General features: G+C 43.6%; 1 protein-coding gene across 1 annotated transcript in view; it reads left to right on the top strand.

Moving 5' to 3' along the window:
* Positions 1 to 18,823, top strand: part of PDE10A (phosphodiesterase 10A) — a 131,704-nt gene that overhangs the window by 46,405 nt on the left and 66,476 nt on the right. Inside the window, exons 10-12 of the mRNA XM_068110734.2 lie at positions 8,503 to 8,554; positions 9,073 to 9,215; positions 13,731 to 13,823. Of these exons, the coding sequence (XP_067966835.1) occupies positions 8,503 to 8,554; positions 9,073 to 9,215; positions 13,731 to 13,823 (288 nt within the window). The remainder of the gene's footprint in view (positions 1 to 8,502; positions 8,555 to 9,072; positions 9,216 to 13,730; positions 13,824 to 18,823) is intronic.

Genomic DNA, 18,823 nt, shown 5'->3' with positions numbered 1-18,823 from the left:
TGGCATGGTGACAATTGAAATCACCACATATGAGGAAGAGAGAGTTGGGATGGGTAGATCGAAGTTGTTCCACATTATCAGACAGCGAGATGTAGATGGAGTCATCACTGTTTGGTGGATGGTACAACACACATATGAACAAAAGGTGTGAGCGAAGTGGAAGCCGTAGCCAAAGCCAAAGCAACCGTAGCCAACCATTCCCAATATGGCGGCCGTATGACGTCGAAATGTTTTGCATTCTGATTTTTTTTTCCACTTAGGTCATTTATTTTTTAAAAATCATATTTGTGGCACCAAGGGGGTCTATTTGTCGAATTCTAACTTTGTAACGTTAGCACTTTTAATATCCTAAATAAACATGTTTTTTGGTCCCATTGCAGAGTTCTTTAGAATGAGCCATGACTCTATTTTTTCCATTGGGCTGTTTCGGAGATATAGAGGGGCAAAGTTGAAGGTATTTTCCCAGATGGTGCCCATATCACGTGTACATGTCTAGCCAATCACTTGGTGAAAATTTCAAGTCAATCGGACCAACAGTTGCAACAGTTGCTGTTTGGTTTTTTTTGTATACAGAATCGAGGCTCGTGTTAGAGCGAACACATTGAACATAAAAACATGCACAGACACATAAAACATGCAATGAAGGGAGTGGGAGACAAGAGGGGGATAGAGGGAAAGCACACAAGCACAACAACAGAAGAGAACAGGTACGTTGGTAGATCTGTGGAAGGGGGAGGGCTGGGGGGAGGAGGGAGGGGTACACGGTAGAAAGCAAATGAACACTTCTAGGAATTTCAGGAAAGAAGTTGAGGATTTAAAGAGGTGGATTTGGGGTGTTTTAACGGGGGTAGAAAAGATCAAGGTTTTGGATGGGGGAAGATAAGAGATGGTGGTGAACATCTGTTTTAAAGACCTGGAGGGAGGAGAGGGATGGAAGAGAGTGTGGGAGTTTGTTCTAGAGGGGTGAGAAAAGAGGAATTGAAGGAGTGAAGGTGATTAGAGAGTCTTGATTTTGGCAGTTTCACCAGAAGAGGTTTGCTGGCAGATTTTGTGTGTCTTGCAGGAATATTTGGGGGACAGAGCACAGACAGAGCAGGGGGAGCAATGTTGGAGAGGAGTCGGTAGACGACAGGAAGACCACCTACCTGCCTGCAGTGAGAGAGTTAAAGGCCCTCAGAAGCAGCTTCATCTTGGGAGATTCCAATGATTCTGAATGCTTTGGTTTCAACCGCGTGAAGCCGAACTAGGTGTGAGGCAGGAGCATCAGTCCAGAGGGGGAGAGCAGTATTCCATTGAGCTGTGGATGAAAGCTTTGTATGTGGTGAGGAGCTCAGAAGTGCCAAGGAAGGACTTCACACGACGGAGGGTGCCCAGTCGGCGACTGGCTTTGGAGGCCAGCTTGGAAATGTGGTTTTCCCAGGAAAGATCATGGCAGATAGTGAGATTCAAAAGCTTGGGTGACAGAATTTCTTCAAGAGGATTGTTCAGAAAGTAGATGGGGGAAAAAAAACAAAAAACAAAACAAAAAAAAACTTCTCCACCTTGGGTTGTCCAGACGGTCTTTTCGGAGAGACAAGGTGAGTGTGTGAGATTTGTCAGGATTCAAAGACATGTTCCACTTGTTTGACCAGTTTGTGATATTGTCCAGGTCTGCAGAGAGTGAAGAGGCTGTTGCCTGCCGATCCGAGAGTTGGGATATGGAGCAGCAGAGAGTGGAGTCATCAGCAAAGAGATAGAGAGGATTTTCCAGAGAGTTGGAGAGATCATTAATGAAGACCAGAAAAAGCACAGGGCCCAGAACACTGCCTTGAGGACCTCCAGCCTGAACAGGAAGGGGAGAAGAGAGAATTTCATTCAGGGCCACACTTTGACTGTGACCAGAAAGGAAGTCTGCAAGCCGTGCATGGAGGTTTCCATGGATACTATACAAGGAGAGTTTGGTGAGCAGAGCGGGGTGCCAGACCGTATCGAAGGCACGAGATATGTCAAGGGAGATAGCTCTGATTTCCTTTTTGGCATTGACGACCTCCATCCATTGTTGATACAGCAGAAGCAGCATGTCCAGAGTAGAATGACCTGGTCTGAATCCAAATTGATGATCCGAGATCAAGCCATTGGAGAAGAGGAAGGATTTGATGTCAGAAGCGATGATCGATTCCATGACCTTGCTGATTATTGGGAGCAGGCTGATTGGTCTGTCCTTGCAAGGATCTGTTTTTGCACCTTTTTTGTGTAAAGCGGTAATATTGGCTGATTTCCAAGCAGATGGAAGATGACCTTGAGCAAAAGAGAGGGTGAAGAGAACAGAGAGAGGGTGTGAAAGAGCGACAGGGCAGGATTTTAGGACCCGTGGGCTGATGCAGTCTGGTCCAGTTGCAGAATCAGAGTCGAGGTTTGACAGAAACTTCTCCACCTTGTCAGGAGAGAAGGAGACAGAGTCCAGGAGCAGCTGGGTTTAACATGGGTAAGGTGGGTACAGAGAGAGATGGGTTTGGGACACAATATTTTGAGGCAAACACAAGTTGAGGCATTCGGCTTTGCAACGTGTGGTGGTAGCTGTGTCGCCGTGTCAGCAAATGTCAGAAAATAGTGTCAGTCATTTGAGGTAAGGGAGGAGATGGAGGGGGAAAAAACACCAGAAACAGATTCGACCAGACTTAACGATTAGCTCTTTAAAACACAATCAAACATTACATGTAAATATAGCAAAACATCTGGATTTAGTGTGAAGGTAAGACTTTGCGTTCTCATCTTCACTTCTTTTAAACAATTTTGCTTTCTTTGTGTTCTGCCAACATCCCATACATAATTTTTATCTGCAAAATTCCTGAAACACGAGTACATCATTCAATTGAAATACTGTATTAAGATATAAACGTGACCCACAAATCACCTCTCTGTCACCACCTCCAGAGATGATGAGTTACAAGGTAGCATGACAATGTGACCCAGCAGATGAGATAACAAAATTGTTCACCATTATGGTAAATCATTTTGAACTGCATGTGGAAATGCAAGTTGCTCAATGATAGTTCAGATACATGTGATGATATATTATTCCGAGCCAGTGGATAGATAAATCAATTAATCCCATGCCCGAAGTGCTCAATTAGCTCATTACGAAGTTCAAGCCCGGTGGATGAATGGTGTCTGTTAAGAAATGCTATCTGTAGTCAACTGGTTTTTTTAATGTATACTGTGTCAAATATTTTTTTACGAGTTGTGATGTATGTTAAACAATTCCCTTGGTGGAGCCAGAAGGAGGAGCTAGGCTTTATTTACAATTCCCGTGGAGGAGATAGGCTTTATTGCCTTTGTCACCGAAGGGGAAGGATGTTATGTTTTCACCCCTGTTTACTTGCCGGAAAAGATTCCGGCAAGTATGTTGATCGGTTGGTTTGTCTGTCTGTCTGTCTGTCTGTCTGTCTGTCTGTTTGTCTGTTTGTTCGCAGTACTACGTCTACACCGTTGCACGTAGAATCGCCAAACTTTACACACATATTTGCTTACCCTGGAATAGACTGTGCCCAATTGATGACGTCATCGGTCACGTGGTTCGGCCGCCATCTTGGAAAAACCGAAAAACGTAGCACCTCTATATTTCCGAAAGTGCTGAATAGAAAAAATTGAGACATGGCTCATTGTAAAGAACTCTCCATGGGGAATAAAATATGTTAATGATGACGTCATCGGTCACGTGGTTCGGCCGCCATATTTGTCCTAAATGGGCGATAAAAAAGTAAATTCCGGCAAGTCCTCGGTCTCTGACCGATTTTTCATTCTGTCTGTTTGTCTGTCTGTTTGTTTATGAACAGGTTATCTCAAAAAGGTGTGGACGGATTTGGCCGAAATTTGGTGGAGAGGTCCGATATGTGACAAGGACGAAATGAATAGATTTTGGTGAAGATCCGGGTACGGATCCGGCTAGTAGAATTTTTAAGTGATTCTTCACCATTGGGAGATGGCGCCGAAAACGATACATAGCAGGATATCTCAAAAAGTTATGGATGGATTTGGACGAAACTTGGTGGACATATTCGGTGTGTGACAAGGAAGAATCGATTCAATTTTGCTGCGGATTCAGATCTTGATACAGATCAGATAATTTTTTGTGTGATTCTTCACCATTGAGAGATCGGGCTAAAATAGATATATAGCACAATAGCTCAAAAAGTTATGGAGGGATTTGGATGAAACTTTGTGGGCAAGTTGAGTTTGTGACAAGGACAAAGCTATTCAATTTTGGTGAAGCTTTGAATACGGATCCAGATATGAGAATTAAAAAAAAATTATCGGTGATTCTTCACAATTGAGTGACAGGGCCAAAGACGATATGTAGCATGATATTTCAAAAGGTTTTGGACAACTTATGACAAAAATACGTGGATGAGTTGATTAGGTTGACAAGAACAACAAGAACAAGAACAAGTTGACAAGAACAAGCCGATTAGATATTCGTTCAGGTCCGAATCCAGATCCGACATAACAGTGGGATGCAAAACGTAAACTGTTCAGCCTGGCGGAGGGATGCTCTATACTGAGGGCCGTTCGAGTGATTATACTGTTCTGTTACTTTGTGCTGGATTATCCCATCTGTCCCTCCCCGCTCACTTATGTACACTGCTTGCAATAACGTTATGCTAATATCTGCTAAATCCATCAAACTGCAAAAAGGATAAAAAGCACAGAGCAACAATTGGACAGTTCTCCTGGGTATCCTGTTCCATACACGTGCTGTTTTGGACGAAACTCTCGTTCTCTCTGTCTTTCTGAAACTCTCTTTTTTTTCTATTTGTTTTCTTTTGGGGGGGGGGGGGGGTCCTTTTTTCTTCTTTTTTTTGGCCTTTTTTTTCTGAAACAAACTTTCTGTGCATGGAAACTTCTGCACAAAGTAACAGGTTTTTATTTATGACTTATGATCATACAAATTGAAGAGATTATATATATTGTGTGCATTGTTGAGCTGATAGACAACCCATGCCATCATGTAGTAATTGACAGTTAAGTACCATGAGTTTAAGAACTTGTGAATGGTTGATGATTGAAATTATTACCATGTAGCGGTTACCGGTAGCATGACACAATTACCCTGCACCGGCCGATGACGCAACCGGTGAGCGGTCACGTGTCCGGACTCGCCCGGGCGTGTTGAGACTTGTTTTTACCGGGCGAACGCTTGCCTTGCATACCACGCCCCGTTGAGAGGCGTGGCTTATCTATTTGCATATCATGCCCCGCCTGAGAGGCGTGGCTTTTGTGTGTTGAGTTTCTGATATATATTGCCGCCCGTTCGATGGGCTGATTCAGTGCTTTGGAGTTCGTTTGAGTGAGCTGGGAATAAATAGCTCAGAGAAACCTAATTCCTGGCGTCGTCCATTTTGTCCGATTTTATCGTGCGAGCACAGCTCCCACAATTGGTGACCCCTTTCTACGAACACGGCGATGGAGTCAGCTGTAGCTTTGAAGCTCCCGGGCTTTTGGGAATCTCACGCGGCCGTTTGGTTTGCTCAAGCGGATTCTCAATTCGCCCTGCGGAACATTACGGAGGACACGACGCGCTACCACCACGTGGTCTCCGCGCTCAACGCCTCCTCCGCTTCCCGGGTTCTGAGCTTCCTACAGCACCCGCCGGACGCCGACAAATACGACGAGCTCAAAAACCTACTCCTCGGTGTGTTTGGACTCACGGAGACTGAACGCGCACGACAACTACTACACCTCCCGGAGCTGGGCGAGGCCCGTCCATCCGAAAGCATGGACCACATGCTTGCTCTTCTCGGTGACCACAGCCCGGACTTCCTCTTCTGCAAGATGTTCCTCCAGCGGCTACCCGGGCAGGTATGGTTAGCTTTGGCTAATTCGCCCATCACGGACCCTCGCGCCCTGGCCAAGGAGGCCGATAAATTTTGCTCAACCAGGCGACATGTCGGAGTGGCCGCCTGGGACCCTGGGCCGACCGAGGCAACGCCCGCGCCATGACCGGCACCTCCACCGGCCGAGTCAGCGCCACTGGCGGCAGCGGCCGCCGCTACGCCCTGTCAACCGAACCCGACGCGACCGCCGGAGCCTCCACCAGAGTGGACCATGTGCTATTACCACGCCAGGTTCGGGCAGAAGGCCAGAACGTGCCGCCCACCGTGCACTTTCGGCGGGTCGGGAAACGACCAGGCCGGTGCTCGCTGCCTGCCATGAGCGTCGGCCATTCAGGCAGCCTTCTGTTTATCATGGACACGGAGTCTGGGTGGCGTTTTTTGTGTGACACCAGCGCTCAGCTGAGCGTGATACCCGCCTTGGTGGAGGACAAACAGGCCGCGCTTTGCGGCCCCGCTTTGGTCGCCGCAAATGGTTCCTCCACCCGCACCTTCGGTTCGCGCAGCGTCGCATTCTGCTTCGGGGGCCAGCGCTTCAGGTGGGACTTCATCAAGGCGAACGTGCCCATGGCCTTGCTGGGTGCAGATTTTCTTTCCGCGCATGGGCTTTTGGTCGACGTCAAACGGCGTCGGCTCATCAACGCGGAGACCTTCAGCTCGCTCGCTTGCTCATTGAGCGGCTCCGCTCCGACCAAGCTAGCCTGCGCGCTCCCGGCCGTGGACGATTTCACCCGCCTACTCGCCGAGTTTCCCGCCCTCACGCAGCCGACGTTTTCGGCCGTCGCCGTCAAGCATGGCGTCGAACACCACATCCCGACCACAGGTCCACCGGTCTACGCCAGGGCTCGCCGCCTCGACCCGGCCAAACTCGCCGTAGCGAAGGCGGAATTCGATGCGCTGGAGCGATTGGGAATTGTGCGGCGCTCGAATAGCGCGTGGGCCTCGCCCCTGCACATCGTGCCCAAACCGGGTGGCGGATGGCGACCATGCGGCGATTACCGCTGCCTCAATGACGCCACTGTAGCGGTTACCGGTAGCATGACACAATTACCCTGCACCGGCCGATGACGCAACCGGCGAGCGGTCACGTGTCCGGACTCGCCCGGGCGTGTTGAGACTTGCCTTTACCGGGCGAACGCTTGCCTTGCATACCACGCCCCGTTGAGAGACGTGGCTTATCTATTTGCATACCATGCCCCGCCTGAGAGGCGTGGCTTTTGTGTGTTGAGTTTCTGATATATATTGCCGCCCGTTCGATGGGCTGATTCAGTGCTTTGGAGTTCGTTTGAGTGAGCTGGGAATAAATAGCTCAGAGAAACCTAATTCCTGGCGTCGTCCATTTTGTCCGATTTTATCGTGCGAGCACAGCTCCCACAACCATATGTTTTTGGGATATTGCTTTTGTTCATAGTTATGTAGTTTCATTTTTGTAACTGCACTACTTCTGCTTCTTTTTCTGGGCACTTTCACGGTTTCAAGGATGATACACGAGCAAGGGGTAAATTTGCCATTCGTAAATGCAAGTGTAAAACCACTCGGCCAATCTCGCAATTAAATTGCAGAGCGAGTCATTTGGACATTCGTGTTCGTGGTATATCTCTGAGGGAGTCAATTTAGACTACCTGGGCTGTGCAGTACTCATGAGTTTATGATATTACTTTATATTACTACTTGCATTTGAAGATCGAATTACAATCGGGCAATCGTCGTGCTATAAGCAGCAAGTTGTGTCTGTAGTGAGACTTCACCTCTAACTTCACCTACTGCAGTAATGAGTCCACGTTTCCCACTGAGCATGTCACAGTATTTTCTCAGGCATCTGACACAATGAAAGGCAGCACATCCATCACACTATGAACCATCCCATTTCAGTCCATTGCAAGACAAAGACCTCCTCAAACTCGTGTTTCAATGTGTTTGTAATTCAGAATCTAATGAGCAATCTTAAACATCTAATATATAAAGAACAAAGCTTGTTTGTGTGTTTGTGCATTGGGATCCTGCAGGAACCAGTGCAACCAAACTTTGCATGGCCTCCTCTTTCATCCAGAGGAATGTCGAGGGCTATGTTTGGATTTAAAAAAAAAATACAAAAAAAAAAAATTAAAATCAGACAATTCGCTTTCAGGCCTTGATCGGGTTGTGCTTATACCCGGTGTGTATTTTCCCGGGAGTGTTCGAGTAATATGTATTGTGAAGATCGTATGTTGAGGTTGTATATCATGATTTGTTGTCAACAACACAAATTTAATCATTATCGTGTTTGCACGTGCACATGTTATTAAATAGATTGTTTTACACAGGTTTATTATAACACATCAGTGTTCAGGCCTCGAGTGAGTATGTTCTTATACCCAGCCTGGGTTTTTACCTGGGATCGATTGAGTAATATGTTTTGTGATTGTCATGTAGGAAATATTTAAATACACATTCCATTGAATTTACCTCAGACAACACCAGGTACTTCAGTTAGTAGGTTATATAAGATGCATTTTTCACTTCAGCAGTTTTTATTTTTCAGTCCACTGCCATCAAACTTTATTGCCATCAATCAGAGATTATCGAAGTTATTGAATAAGAATAAACAAAGTGAAAGCTTTCTTTTCTGGAACTTTGTTCCCTTTCCTTGCAGGACCTATTTTGATGATATCGTTGCCATCGATTCTCTCCTTGAACATATCATGGTGAGCATGTGGTTGTGCCTTATTGGTGTTTTTAAGTTTATTGATATGTTTGCTTACAATTTGTGTGTGTGGGGGCAGGGCTGAGGGTGGAGTTTCCTGCTCGATTCTTTGCCATCCTGGACATGGAGAGGGCTGAGCAATTCGGACAATTCACATTTTGCAAACTCTTTATGAACCTCGACTTTGTATACAAATAGGAATTGACGTGCTGTTTTGAGAATAGTAATATTAATGAATAAGGGTAATATTTATGAAACTTGGATGTATAGTTAGGTAATTGCAAATTTAAGAGACTCTAGAACCACTTGAGATGGTTTTCAGCTGTTTGCAATCCTTTTTATCATGTACGACCAAGGTGATATTCAGTTTAAAATTTTAAAATACTTATGATTTTTGAGATTAATTAATGGCTAAGTGTGTTGAACACAGTTTCGTGTTAAACACACTCCTTTGGTTTTGATTTGCTCACATTAAAAATAATATGATCTTCCTTTTCCCTTTATTTTTGTGCGTTGTAGATCTATGCCAAGAATCTTGTAAATGCCGACCGCTGTGCCCTTTTCCAAGTGGACCATTCGAACAACGAACTCTATTCAGACCTGTTTGATGTTGGCGAGGAAAAGGAGGGTCAACCAGTCTTTCGCAAGACGAAGGAGATCCGGTGATACACATGTTTACTTGGCCATAATGAACAGTAATGTACAACATTGGATCTATAAGGCAAACATGTCCTTACGAAATGCTTGCATTTAGTAATCTCGTGAGGTCGTTGCAATCATGATGATAATATTAAGCAAACACTTTGGGTTAAGGCTAACCTATGTAGGTTATTCCATCACATCACTCATACCATATGCAAATTCACTTGTTTTTAACTATTCAAACGACAGAATATAATGTTAAACTCAAACAATTAAGTTTAACATTATCCTGTCTGTCTTTCCACAAATAAGGTATTTGCAGTCACTCCTATTACTCTTACAAGCAAACACCGACAGTGCTCACCACCGAGTTAGAGCATTTGTAGCACATGCTGTCATGTGCGTACACACACATGCATGCAATATGTAGACATACGTACTCGCATGCTGGTACATAAATTGGGGATGCGTTTTTTGTTGTTCCCATCTCAGCACATCGCTCATGATGCTGGAATCCCAGCTTGAAATACCACAAACTACAGAAAAATAATCTAATATACAGTGTCCCTCTGTAAGTATTGGAATAGTGAAGTCAAAATTGTTATTATTACTATATACTCAAGAAATTTTGATTTGAGATCAAAAGATTAATATGAGGCGAGTGTACAGAAGGTCAGTTTTTATTTTTTGGTATTTCTATGTATATATGTTTTACCATTGTAGAAAAATTTTATTGCAGCCATTTTCAGTTGTTTGTTTTGAGGGGTTTCTGACTTTAGTCTCCTCTTCTGCAAATGAAATGCATGCTCCATTGGATTTAAATCAGGGTATTGACTTGGCCAATCTAAAACATCCCACTTTTTCCCCTGATGAACTCTTTGGTTGCGTTGGCAGTGTGTTTTGGGACATTGTCTTGCTGCATGGTGAAGTGGCGCCCAATGAGTTTGGAGGCATTTTCTTGTAGATAGGCAGACAAAATGTTTTTGTATGCGGTATTTCCAAATTCATTCTGTTGCTGTCATCATTAGTTACCTCATCAATAAAGATGAGTGAGCCAGTTCCAGAGGCAGACATGCAAGCCAAGCCATGACACTACCTCCATCATGCTTCACACATGAGGTAGTATGCTTTGGATCACCAGTGGAGTTTGGGAACGGGGGAAGGGGCAGGGGGGGGGGGCGGTGGGGGAAATGCTCCCACCTTAATTTTTTTCAGTAGTTTGCAATTAAGATAAAAACATCCCGTATTTAAACGTGAGTAACAATAATGAACGTAAACTGTATTTGTGATTTCACGTACACTGTAACTACACTAACAAATGGTAATTTTGGAAGTAGACCGAGCTACCCATTATTAATAATAAGCCCTTGCCCCCCTAAATAGAGAAGTCAAACTACGCCTATGCTTTGGATCATATGCAGTTCCTTCCTTTTTCCACACTTTGGCCTTTCCATCACTTTGATAAAGGTTGGTCTCATCTGTCCATAAAGCTTTGTTCCAGGACTCTCATGGCTTACCTCTGTATTTCTTGGCAAATTCGAATCTGGCCTTTCTATTTTTGGTCCTGAGAGGTTTGCATCTTGTGGTGTAGCCTTTGTAATTCTGCTGTCAGTCTTCTGCGAACAATAGATTGTGATACTTTTACCCCTGCATTCAGGAGATTGTTGGTGATGTCACTGAGAGTTATTTTACGTTTTTTCTTCACAGCTCTGATGATTTTTCTGTCATTAACTGCAGTTGTTTTTCTTTTGCCGACCCGGCCATTGTCTATTGCTAAGTATGCTAAGTTTCTTTCTCTTTCAAGCTATTCCAAATTGTTTATTTGCTAAGCCCAATTTTTGTGCTGTGGTTGTAATTTAATTCTTCTGTTGTTTCAGCTTCCAAATTGTTTGCTTTTCTTTCTTAGACAGTTCTCTCGTCCTCATATTGGTTTATGCGGACAGACTCCCAAAGCAGACCCCCAAGGCAAAAGCAAAGGCTAAAGCCAAAACTTCACATTCACAGCTCTTTTATGTGTGAACAATCAATGCAACAAGAAATGCCTGAGCAACAAGAAACACCTGTCAGTCATCTGTTCCAATACTTATGCTTACCTAAAATGGGGAGGGGCGGGGAGTGGACTGAACATAAAAAGTGCTATTGTTCAACAATGGTAAACATATACACATATAAATACCAAGAAATAAAAGATGACCTTCTCTACTCGAGCCTCATATTCATCTTTTGATCTCAAATTTAAATTTCTTGAGTATACAGTAATAATAACAAATTTGAATTCACTGTTCCAATACTTATGGAGGCCACTGTATCAGCCTACATATCAATTGTTAACACGATACATATTGTCCCAATTGGCATTGTTGCTAAGGGGTTCTGCACATGCATGCTGATTCATTATGGGGCAATCACATCATGGCCCTGAACCAAATGGCCCTGAAGACCCAAAACACCATGAAGACCCAAAAGACACCAAAATGGTCAAATATGCCTATCCCTCTGAAACGATGTGTGGTGAGGTGTGCGGAGCATGCCAAGTCATGCTAGTGATCATAATGATCCATTGATCCAGGGTCATTTCTTTTTCAAGTCATGATTGTCAGCTATCAAAGTGGGTTGTGTCAACAGTGCTGCATCATGCATTTTTCATATGTGTACTACATCTGGAAAGAGAATATTATTGAAGATGTACTCTTTTGCTTCCCTCTTCAGCATATGAGATTTTCCAAGTTCCATAAGTGTATGAAGTGCTATCAGGCTACATGGAGAATAAAATCCCTTGAGCTATCTTGATGGAATTCTGTACTGATGGAGCACCTTCAGTGTCTGGATATCGAGCATGTTTACATGCCATAGTGGAGAACGATGCACCTCCAGTGTGTGTGGACACTGCCAAATCGACAAGGAACATCCGGCATCAAAGAAAGTGAGTCTGGGATTGAGCACTGTGTTACAATAGGTCACTTCAATCGTGAAACTAATCAAGGATCAGCCACTCCAAGGTCAGCTCTTTGTGCAGTTTTTTGAAGAACTGGGATCTGAGTATGACGTTCTGCTGTTCCACATTGAATATTGATAGCTCGCAAGAGGAAAAGTCCCACTGCAACACTTCACAAACACTCCCCGTGGATGTTGCTTCTGTGGGCAAGCAGAAACCATCTCTCACATATACCTGCAATGTCCGCGTCTTCAACCGGTGTTTTTGCTGGTGAAAAACCTGCTCTTGCGTTTTCGGCTTCACTTCTCCCCAACACTTTTTATTTTTGGTCACCCAGTGAAGAAAGAGAGTCGATCACGGGATCTCTTGGTTAACTTTGTTTTGGCATCTGCAAAACTTGCAATATATAAAACTAGAAAGTGGCAGATTGAAAGCAATGTCGTGCAGTGTGGTTTTGTATGCCTGGGAACTTTGTTACGTTCACGAATCACTTCGGAGTTTAAGGTGGCACAATATTCCCGAACTATCTGGAGTTTTAAAGAAGTCTGGACAGTACATAATGCACTTTGTAGTGTTTCCCCACAAGGTACTTTGCTATTATTTGTTTAAAGGTGTCATTTTGGGTTTTTGGTGTTCTTTTAACTCTCCATCGGTCTTGGTAGTGCTTTCTCTTTCAAATGCTCTAACTTGTCTACTGTGGTTCAAACCATGGACTTGCAGGGATGAGGAAGTTGAGCGACATTAAACAGGAAACTTATGTTTGCCTGAACTGTCCTGAGGCCTGAGCGCAAACCTCTATTGTCTTTCCAACAAAACTACTACTACTACTACTACGACTACTACGACTACTTTTAACAGCCTCAATTATTCCCACATTCTAGCAGTGTGGGCTGACTCGGAAATGTTTTTGGTCCATGTCTTTCACTAACTGGCTGGCAAAGCCTGTTTTACCCAGGGTAGCAGAAATTTGGAATTTGTTCAGGGTGCCGGACTGCAGGGATAACTCACCTCTTCTTTTAAAAGACATCGTGTGATCTTCAACGTTCACCAACAACTGGTGCTGGTGGGATGGGTCCTCAACATCCTTCCAGTGGATGGCGCACATGTTGATGAATCATGCATGCCAAACATCAGGGCGACAGTTTATAGCTGAGTCCAGATTTGAACCTAGGCCAGTCAGGTTAGAGATGAGTGTGTGTACCTCTAAGCTATCCTCACAATCACTGTTCATTGTCTCTTAATGTCTTTGTAATTCATGCCAAAGTACATTGGCATCTCATAATATCCTTTCCTACATGTAAAATGTAAACGAGCTTTTCCTCGAGCCCCAGCCAACATAGAAACAATTGATTTTTTTTTCTTTTCCATTAACACAATTGCAATTCATTCAATATTAAACGATTTCGGAGAATTTCTAGAAGTTTTAGTATTCCAGGAAATATTTGAAAAGGAAATAGCTGAAATTTTTTCATTACCATGTAATAACATATGGATTTGTTTACTTTACCTACTTGAAGCATTTATTTGTCTCAGACTTAATAATCATATGTTCCTCCTGTATCCCACACCCCTCCCTGCTTCCCAACTTCCAACCTCGAAGTTTTTCCATCGACAAAGGAATTGCTGGGCAAGTGGCAAAGACTGGTGTTATTCTGAACATTGCAGATGCTTATGCAGATGATCGTTTCAACAGGTGAGAGGTATCTCTTCTGCCGTTTGCACAAAGCAATGCCCCAAAACGAAGTGTGTAAGCCTGTGCTGTGTTTGAACCCCTGACGTTGGACATGTGTTTCTGTTAAATGCCTCATGTCAAATGTTAAATGCCTGGTATGTCTTCTGCCGTTTACTCAAAGCAACACCCCAAAACAAAGTGTGTAAGCCTGTGCTGTGTTTGAACCCCTGATGTTGGACATGTGTTTCTGTTAAATGCCTGTTTATCAAAAAAGAAGAAAAAAAAACCCCAAAAATCTAATCATTATGATGAAATGAAACTACTTCAGTGTAAGAGTAAAGCACATAGTCATGCAAAAGCTTGTCTAAGAAATATACACTCTCTTTAATCCGAAGGCCATAATACATAGTCATTGCCTTCAATGACTATCGGCAAGACAAAGTCAGCTAAAAATGCAGGGCTGGGGCTCAGACTTGTAAACTTTGTGACACTGCCTAACATGTATACCTTCATCAAATAATCTGCCATTGCATCATGAGTAATGATGCTGGTGTGAAATCATCAAGCTAGTGTGAAAAATTCTGACTCAACCCGGCACTCGAACCAGGGACCTCCATCACTTACGCCGTGACAGCCCACTGCACCATTCAGCCAACGGAATCTCCTCAGAAATTTTCCACACTTAACACATTTTCCACACTCCCTCTTTTTATATATTTTGTTTGTCTGGTTGATTTGTTTGTGAAGTAAATGTCAGCTTTCACGAGCCTCGATTCAGTATACAAAAAAAAACAAAAAAAAAAACTGCGAGCCTTATAATGGCCGATGTCTTACATGCCTGCGAGGCAGACCCCGGATGTGAGCGTAAGTATATATGCGTATGTACATGTATGCAAGTATATGTAGAAGTGCATTGGAGATTAACTCATCTATAATTTTTAATTAACAGGAATTAAATTCCTGCGTGGAGCTAGTGTGAAATATCTGACTAAACCCGGGACTCGAACCAGGGACCTCCATATATATACAGACTTGGCATTTAATATGGAATTTTTTTTTCTTTCTTGACTTGGGTTTACTTTCTTAACTCAGTATATCAATCTGGTGAGTTTCTTTTACACTTTGGTGATTTATTTGTTAAAAGAAAAATGGCACTGATTGTCTGTCGCAACAAGAAGTCAACAACAGGATTATATCACAGGTGGCGTGGCAAAATGTACAGACAGGTGCATTTGATGATTGGCTTCACAGTCGGGTATACAAGGGTTGTTGCGTTCTGTATTAGTGGAAAACAACTGCTGCACGTCTCCAAAAGTTATTGCCACTTCCTCTGGAGATGGTCCGTCAACTCGACAATGCTGTTTGTCATGGAGTGGTGACTTTACGAAATTACGGCATGAAACAGCGTGCTATTGCTCGGCAGTATGGCATCACTCAAGGTCAGGTGTCAAAGATCCTGAAACGAAATGCTCAGAGGGGTGTCCCTACTCCAATACCGAGGCCAGGACGTCCCCACAGAACCACAAGGAGGGATGATCGCCAGCTGCACCGGTTAGTCCGCAATGGCCATACCAAGTCAGCTAATCGGCTTATTGCTGTGTGCAGCAACTGACAAATGTGCCTGTATCCAGAAGGCTAGTCAACCAATGACTGGTTCAAGCAGGCTATCGTGCCAGGCGTCCCCTGAGAAAGCCACGCCTGACCAGACAACACCACCAGCGCCGATTGCAGTGGGCCAGAGAGCACCGTCAATGGCAGCCAGGACACTGGAATCACGTGATCTTCAGTGACGAGGCTAGAATTCTGGTCTATCGTCAAGATGGCCCCGTCCGAGTGTGCAGACAAGTGCATGAAGCCTACAACAAAGATTGTATAGTGCCAAGAGTCCAAGCTGGAGGTGGTGGGGTGACCGTTTGGGCTGCTTTTCATGCAGGGGGCAAAACTGACCTGGTTGTTCTGAATGGAAACCTGAACCAGTTCAAGTACAGGGCCATTCTGGAAGAAACATTGCTTCCATTTGCTCGTGCAGCCTTTCGAGGAAACTTTGTCTTCCAGGATGACAATGCACGGCCTCATCGTGCTCGCATGATCCAACGCTTTCTTGCTGACCGTGGTGTAGAGCATATGGAGTGGCCTGCCATGTCCCCGGATATGAATCCGATAGAGAACTTGTGGGCAGAATTAACGCGTCAAATCGACCACTTGGACCAGCAGCCGACCTCTGTGCGTGAATTGCAGCAGGCTATTGTCACTGCATGGCAAGCGATTCCTGTCCAAACCTTGGCAAATCTCATGAACAGCATGCCTCAATGTGTACGTGCTCTCCTGAATGCTCGTGGGGGTTACACGAAGTACTGAACTGTAATTTTACTGTCCGTAATCCCAGTCGTAATTTAACTTTTGTTTTTGTTAAAAAAAAATTGGGCTAATGTGCAAAATAAAGAGATACTTCTGGAAAACGTACAGAAGTTTAACACAGTACTGTCCATGAATTGAGTTCGATATCAGTTTACATCACTTTCAAGGATCAATTTATTTGTTTCGAAATGTCAAATGTGGTTTTTGTTTCTTTTAAAGGTCACATTAACAAAATCTAGAATAATTTCAACATAATTCCAATGAACTTTTGGTTCTAAGACATCTTGAAAAGTACGTTCACCCCCACAAAAAAAATATTCCATATAAATGCCAAGTCTGTACATACATACATACATATACATACACATGTACATCTAAACGCACCTATACAAACACACATACATATATATATTATGTACTTGTAAGTACTTGTCAAAGCTATTTTCTATTTGAAGGTCATAACCTTAACCTATAAGCAATTCACTGATTTTCCAACCGTCCGGATCATCAGCCGGGCACCGTTTTTCATCGAGGTTTCGATCCTTTCAGCCCAGAACCTCCAAACGGTGGGTCCACAACCCTGACCGCAGGTCCACATCAATAGATTAATCAACATCAATGGACACACAACCTCAAAGTTGTGTCCAGACAGTTAGTCAACACAGCAATGCAATATCCTTATTGAAACTTATCTAATTACAACTTTTATTTAAAGCATTAACACAAACTAATAACTTAAATCATAAATCACTTTATATAACAATATACTAATCAATAAATACTCCACCCGACAGACATGTCCATTACACAGCTCCTCCATCCAACCATCGACTCAAACTGCCATTCAAATATTCAAACTGTCATCCACAATCGATTCCACCACGCTGCACTGCATATCCTAGCAACCACCAACCAATCACATGAATGCTAACTTATAATACATTTTATACATATTATTTTTTACCTAAATACCTCCTTATTTAATAGTTATATCACAGAAAAATAAAATAAAGGCAGAAATAAAAGTAGAAATATAAAGAAGTAATTAAACAATTCAAGGTTTCCTCTACCAGTTTATTCGTGAGTATATTCAGTTTCCTTAACTTTGCAAAAACTTTATCAAGAGATAACAACACCAGAATGGATCTGTCCAACTGTTGTTTTTTGTTCCCTGTTCCGTTAATAAGTAATCGTATTGTTATATGTACTTACTCCTGTCATATTGATTTTGGGTTTGTCTAGGCCTCGGATCATGCTTGAGAGTGTTAGCCCTGACAAATTATCCCTCTCCTCTTCTATGTTTTCTATCCTCATGCTTTCCCTACACCATATACTTCTCCCTTTTATAATACTCCATATACTTTTCTCTACACCATATATGCCTCCTTCTCAAATCTTCTTAAAAGGTGAAAGAAGAAGGGTTAAGCGATTTCACCCAAAACCAAAAACATCACCTAACTTATTCTACCCTGTTATGCCTTTCTTTGCTCATTCCTTATCTGCCTTTTCCTCCATATTACTTTTCTTTCTTCTGTCTTAGTTGCAGAACAAATTGCTTCCTAGTTCTATTCAAATGTTCTTTTAAATTACATGTGAAAATGTTTCCCCTCCCTTCATTCACTGTCCTTTCCAAGCACCTCCTGCTCAGTGGCTTCTTCTTCCCACATTTTCTGTTCCTTGTCTGTCTGGCGGGCAAACCTGAGACCCGATTCCCATCATTGCGGTCCTCCAATACTTTCCTTCATGCTTTCAACAACCTGACAACCATGCCCAACCTGACAACCTGACATGCCCAACCTGACATGCCCAACAACCTGACAACCTGACAACCATGCCCAATTGGTGTTGGGCAAGCGGCTAGGGTGAGGGCTTAGGATCCTAGGATCCTGGGTTCGAATCCCGGTCAATCGCTGAATTAACGCCAGGGGGTTGACTCAGCCTGTCATCCTTCCGAGGTCGGCAAATTGAGTACCAGTTCACTGGTAATTCCCTGTTTGTCGTAAAAAGGCGACAAAAAGGGTTGGCGTCAGGAAGGGCATCCGGCCGTAAAACATTGCTTCAAAAAGGGGACCAAAAAACAACAACAACCACGGTCCCCGAAAAAGGCCAACCCCCACTTGCGGGGGAAAATGGCCTCTAAAGGTGGTTTATATGCTTTCAACAACTCTTCCCTTCAACCTGATTGCAATGTCTGTCCCCATTTGGCAGAACTTAACCCGTTCAGAAGAAGGTCCAATAGTGAAAACTGGTTTGAAGCGAGTGCCAGCTCATGGCTGTTACCGCTATCATGTCTGCACCCCACGCATCTTTCCACCCACACCCTTCGCCTCACCAACACGAATCTCATCCTCTATCTCAATACTCCCTCCAGGGCTTCACTTCACTTCACTCCCTCCAGGTGCAATTGGTGCATCTCCCTAAAGTGGTGCATCTCCTTATGATGTCATCCTCCATCCTAATCCCTAATCCTTTAACCCTACCTTCCCTAACCCTCTTACTTGCAGGTCATTGTTACTGTGTCCAACTGTGGCCCAACTGTCCCACTGCCAGTACTTGTCATTTACCCTCTAATCTCGCTCTTCCATGATCTTAGATTTTGTATACAAAAAAAGATAGAAGAAAAATACAAGGAAGAACGAAAAGGCCAGCACAGATTAATGTTT

The sequence above is a fragment of the Myxine glutinosa genome, chromosome 3 (genome assembly GCF_964187855.1).
Source record: "Myxine glutinosa chromosome 3, kmMyxGlut1.1, whole genome shotgun sequence".
Lineage (NCBI taxonomy): Eukaryota > Metazoa > Chordata > Myxini > Myxiniformes > Myxinidae > Myxine > Myxine glutinosa.
This window is presented reverse-complemented; position numbering and strand designations above follow the sequence as displayed.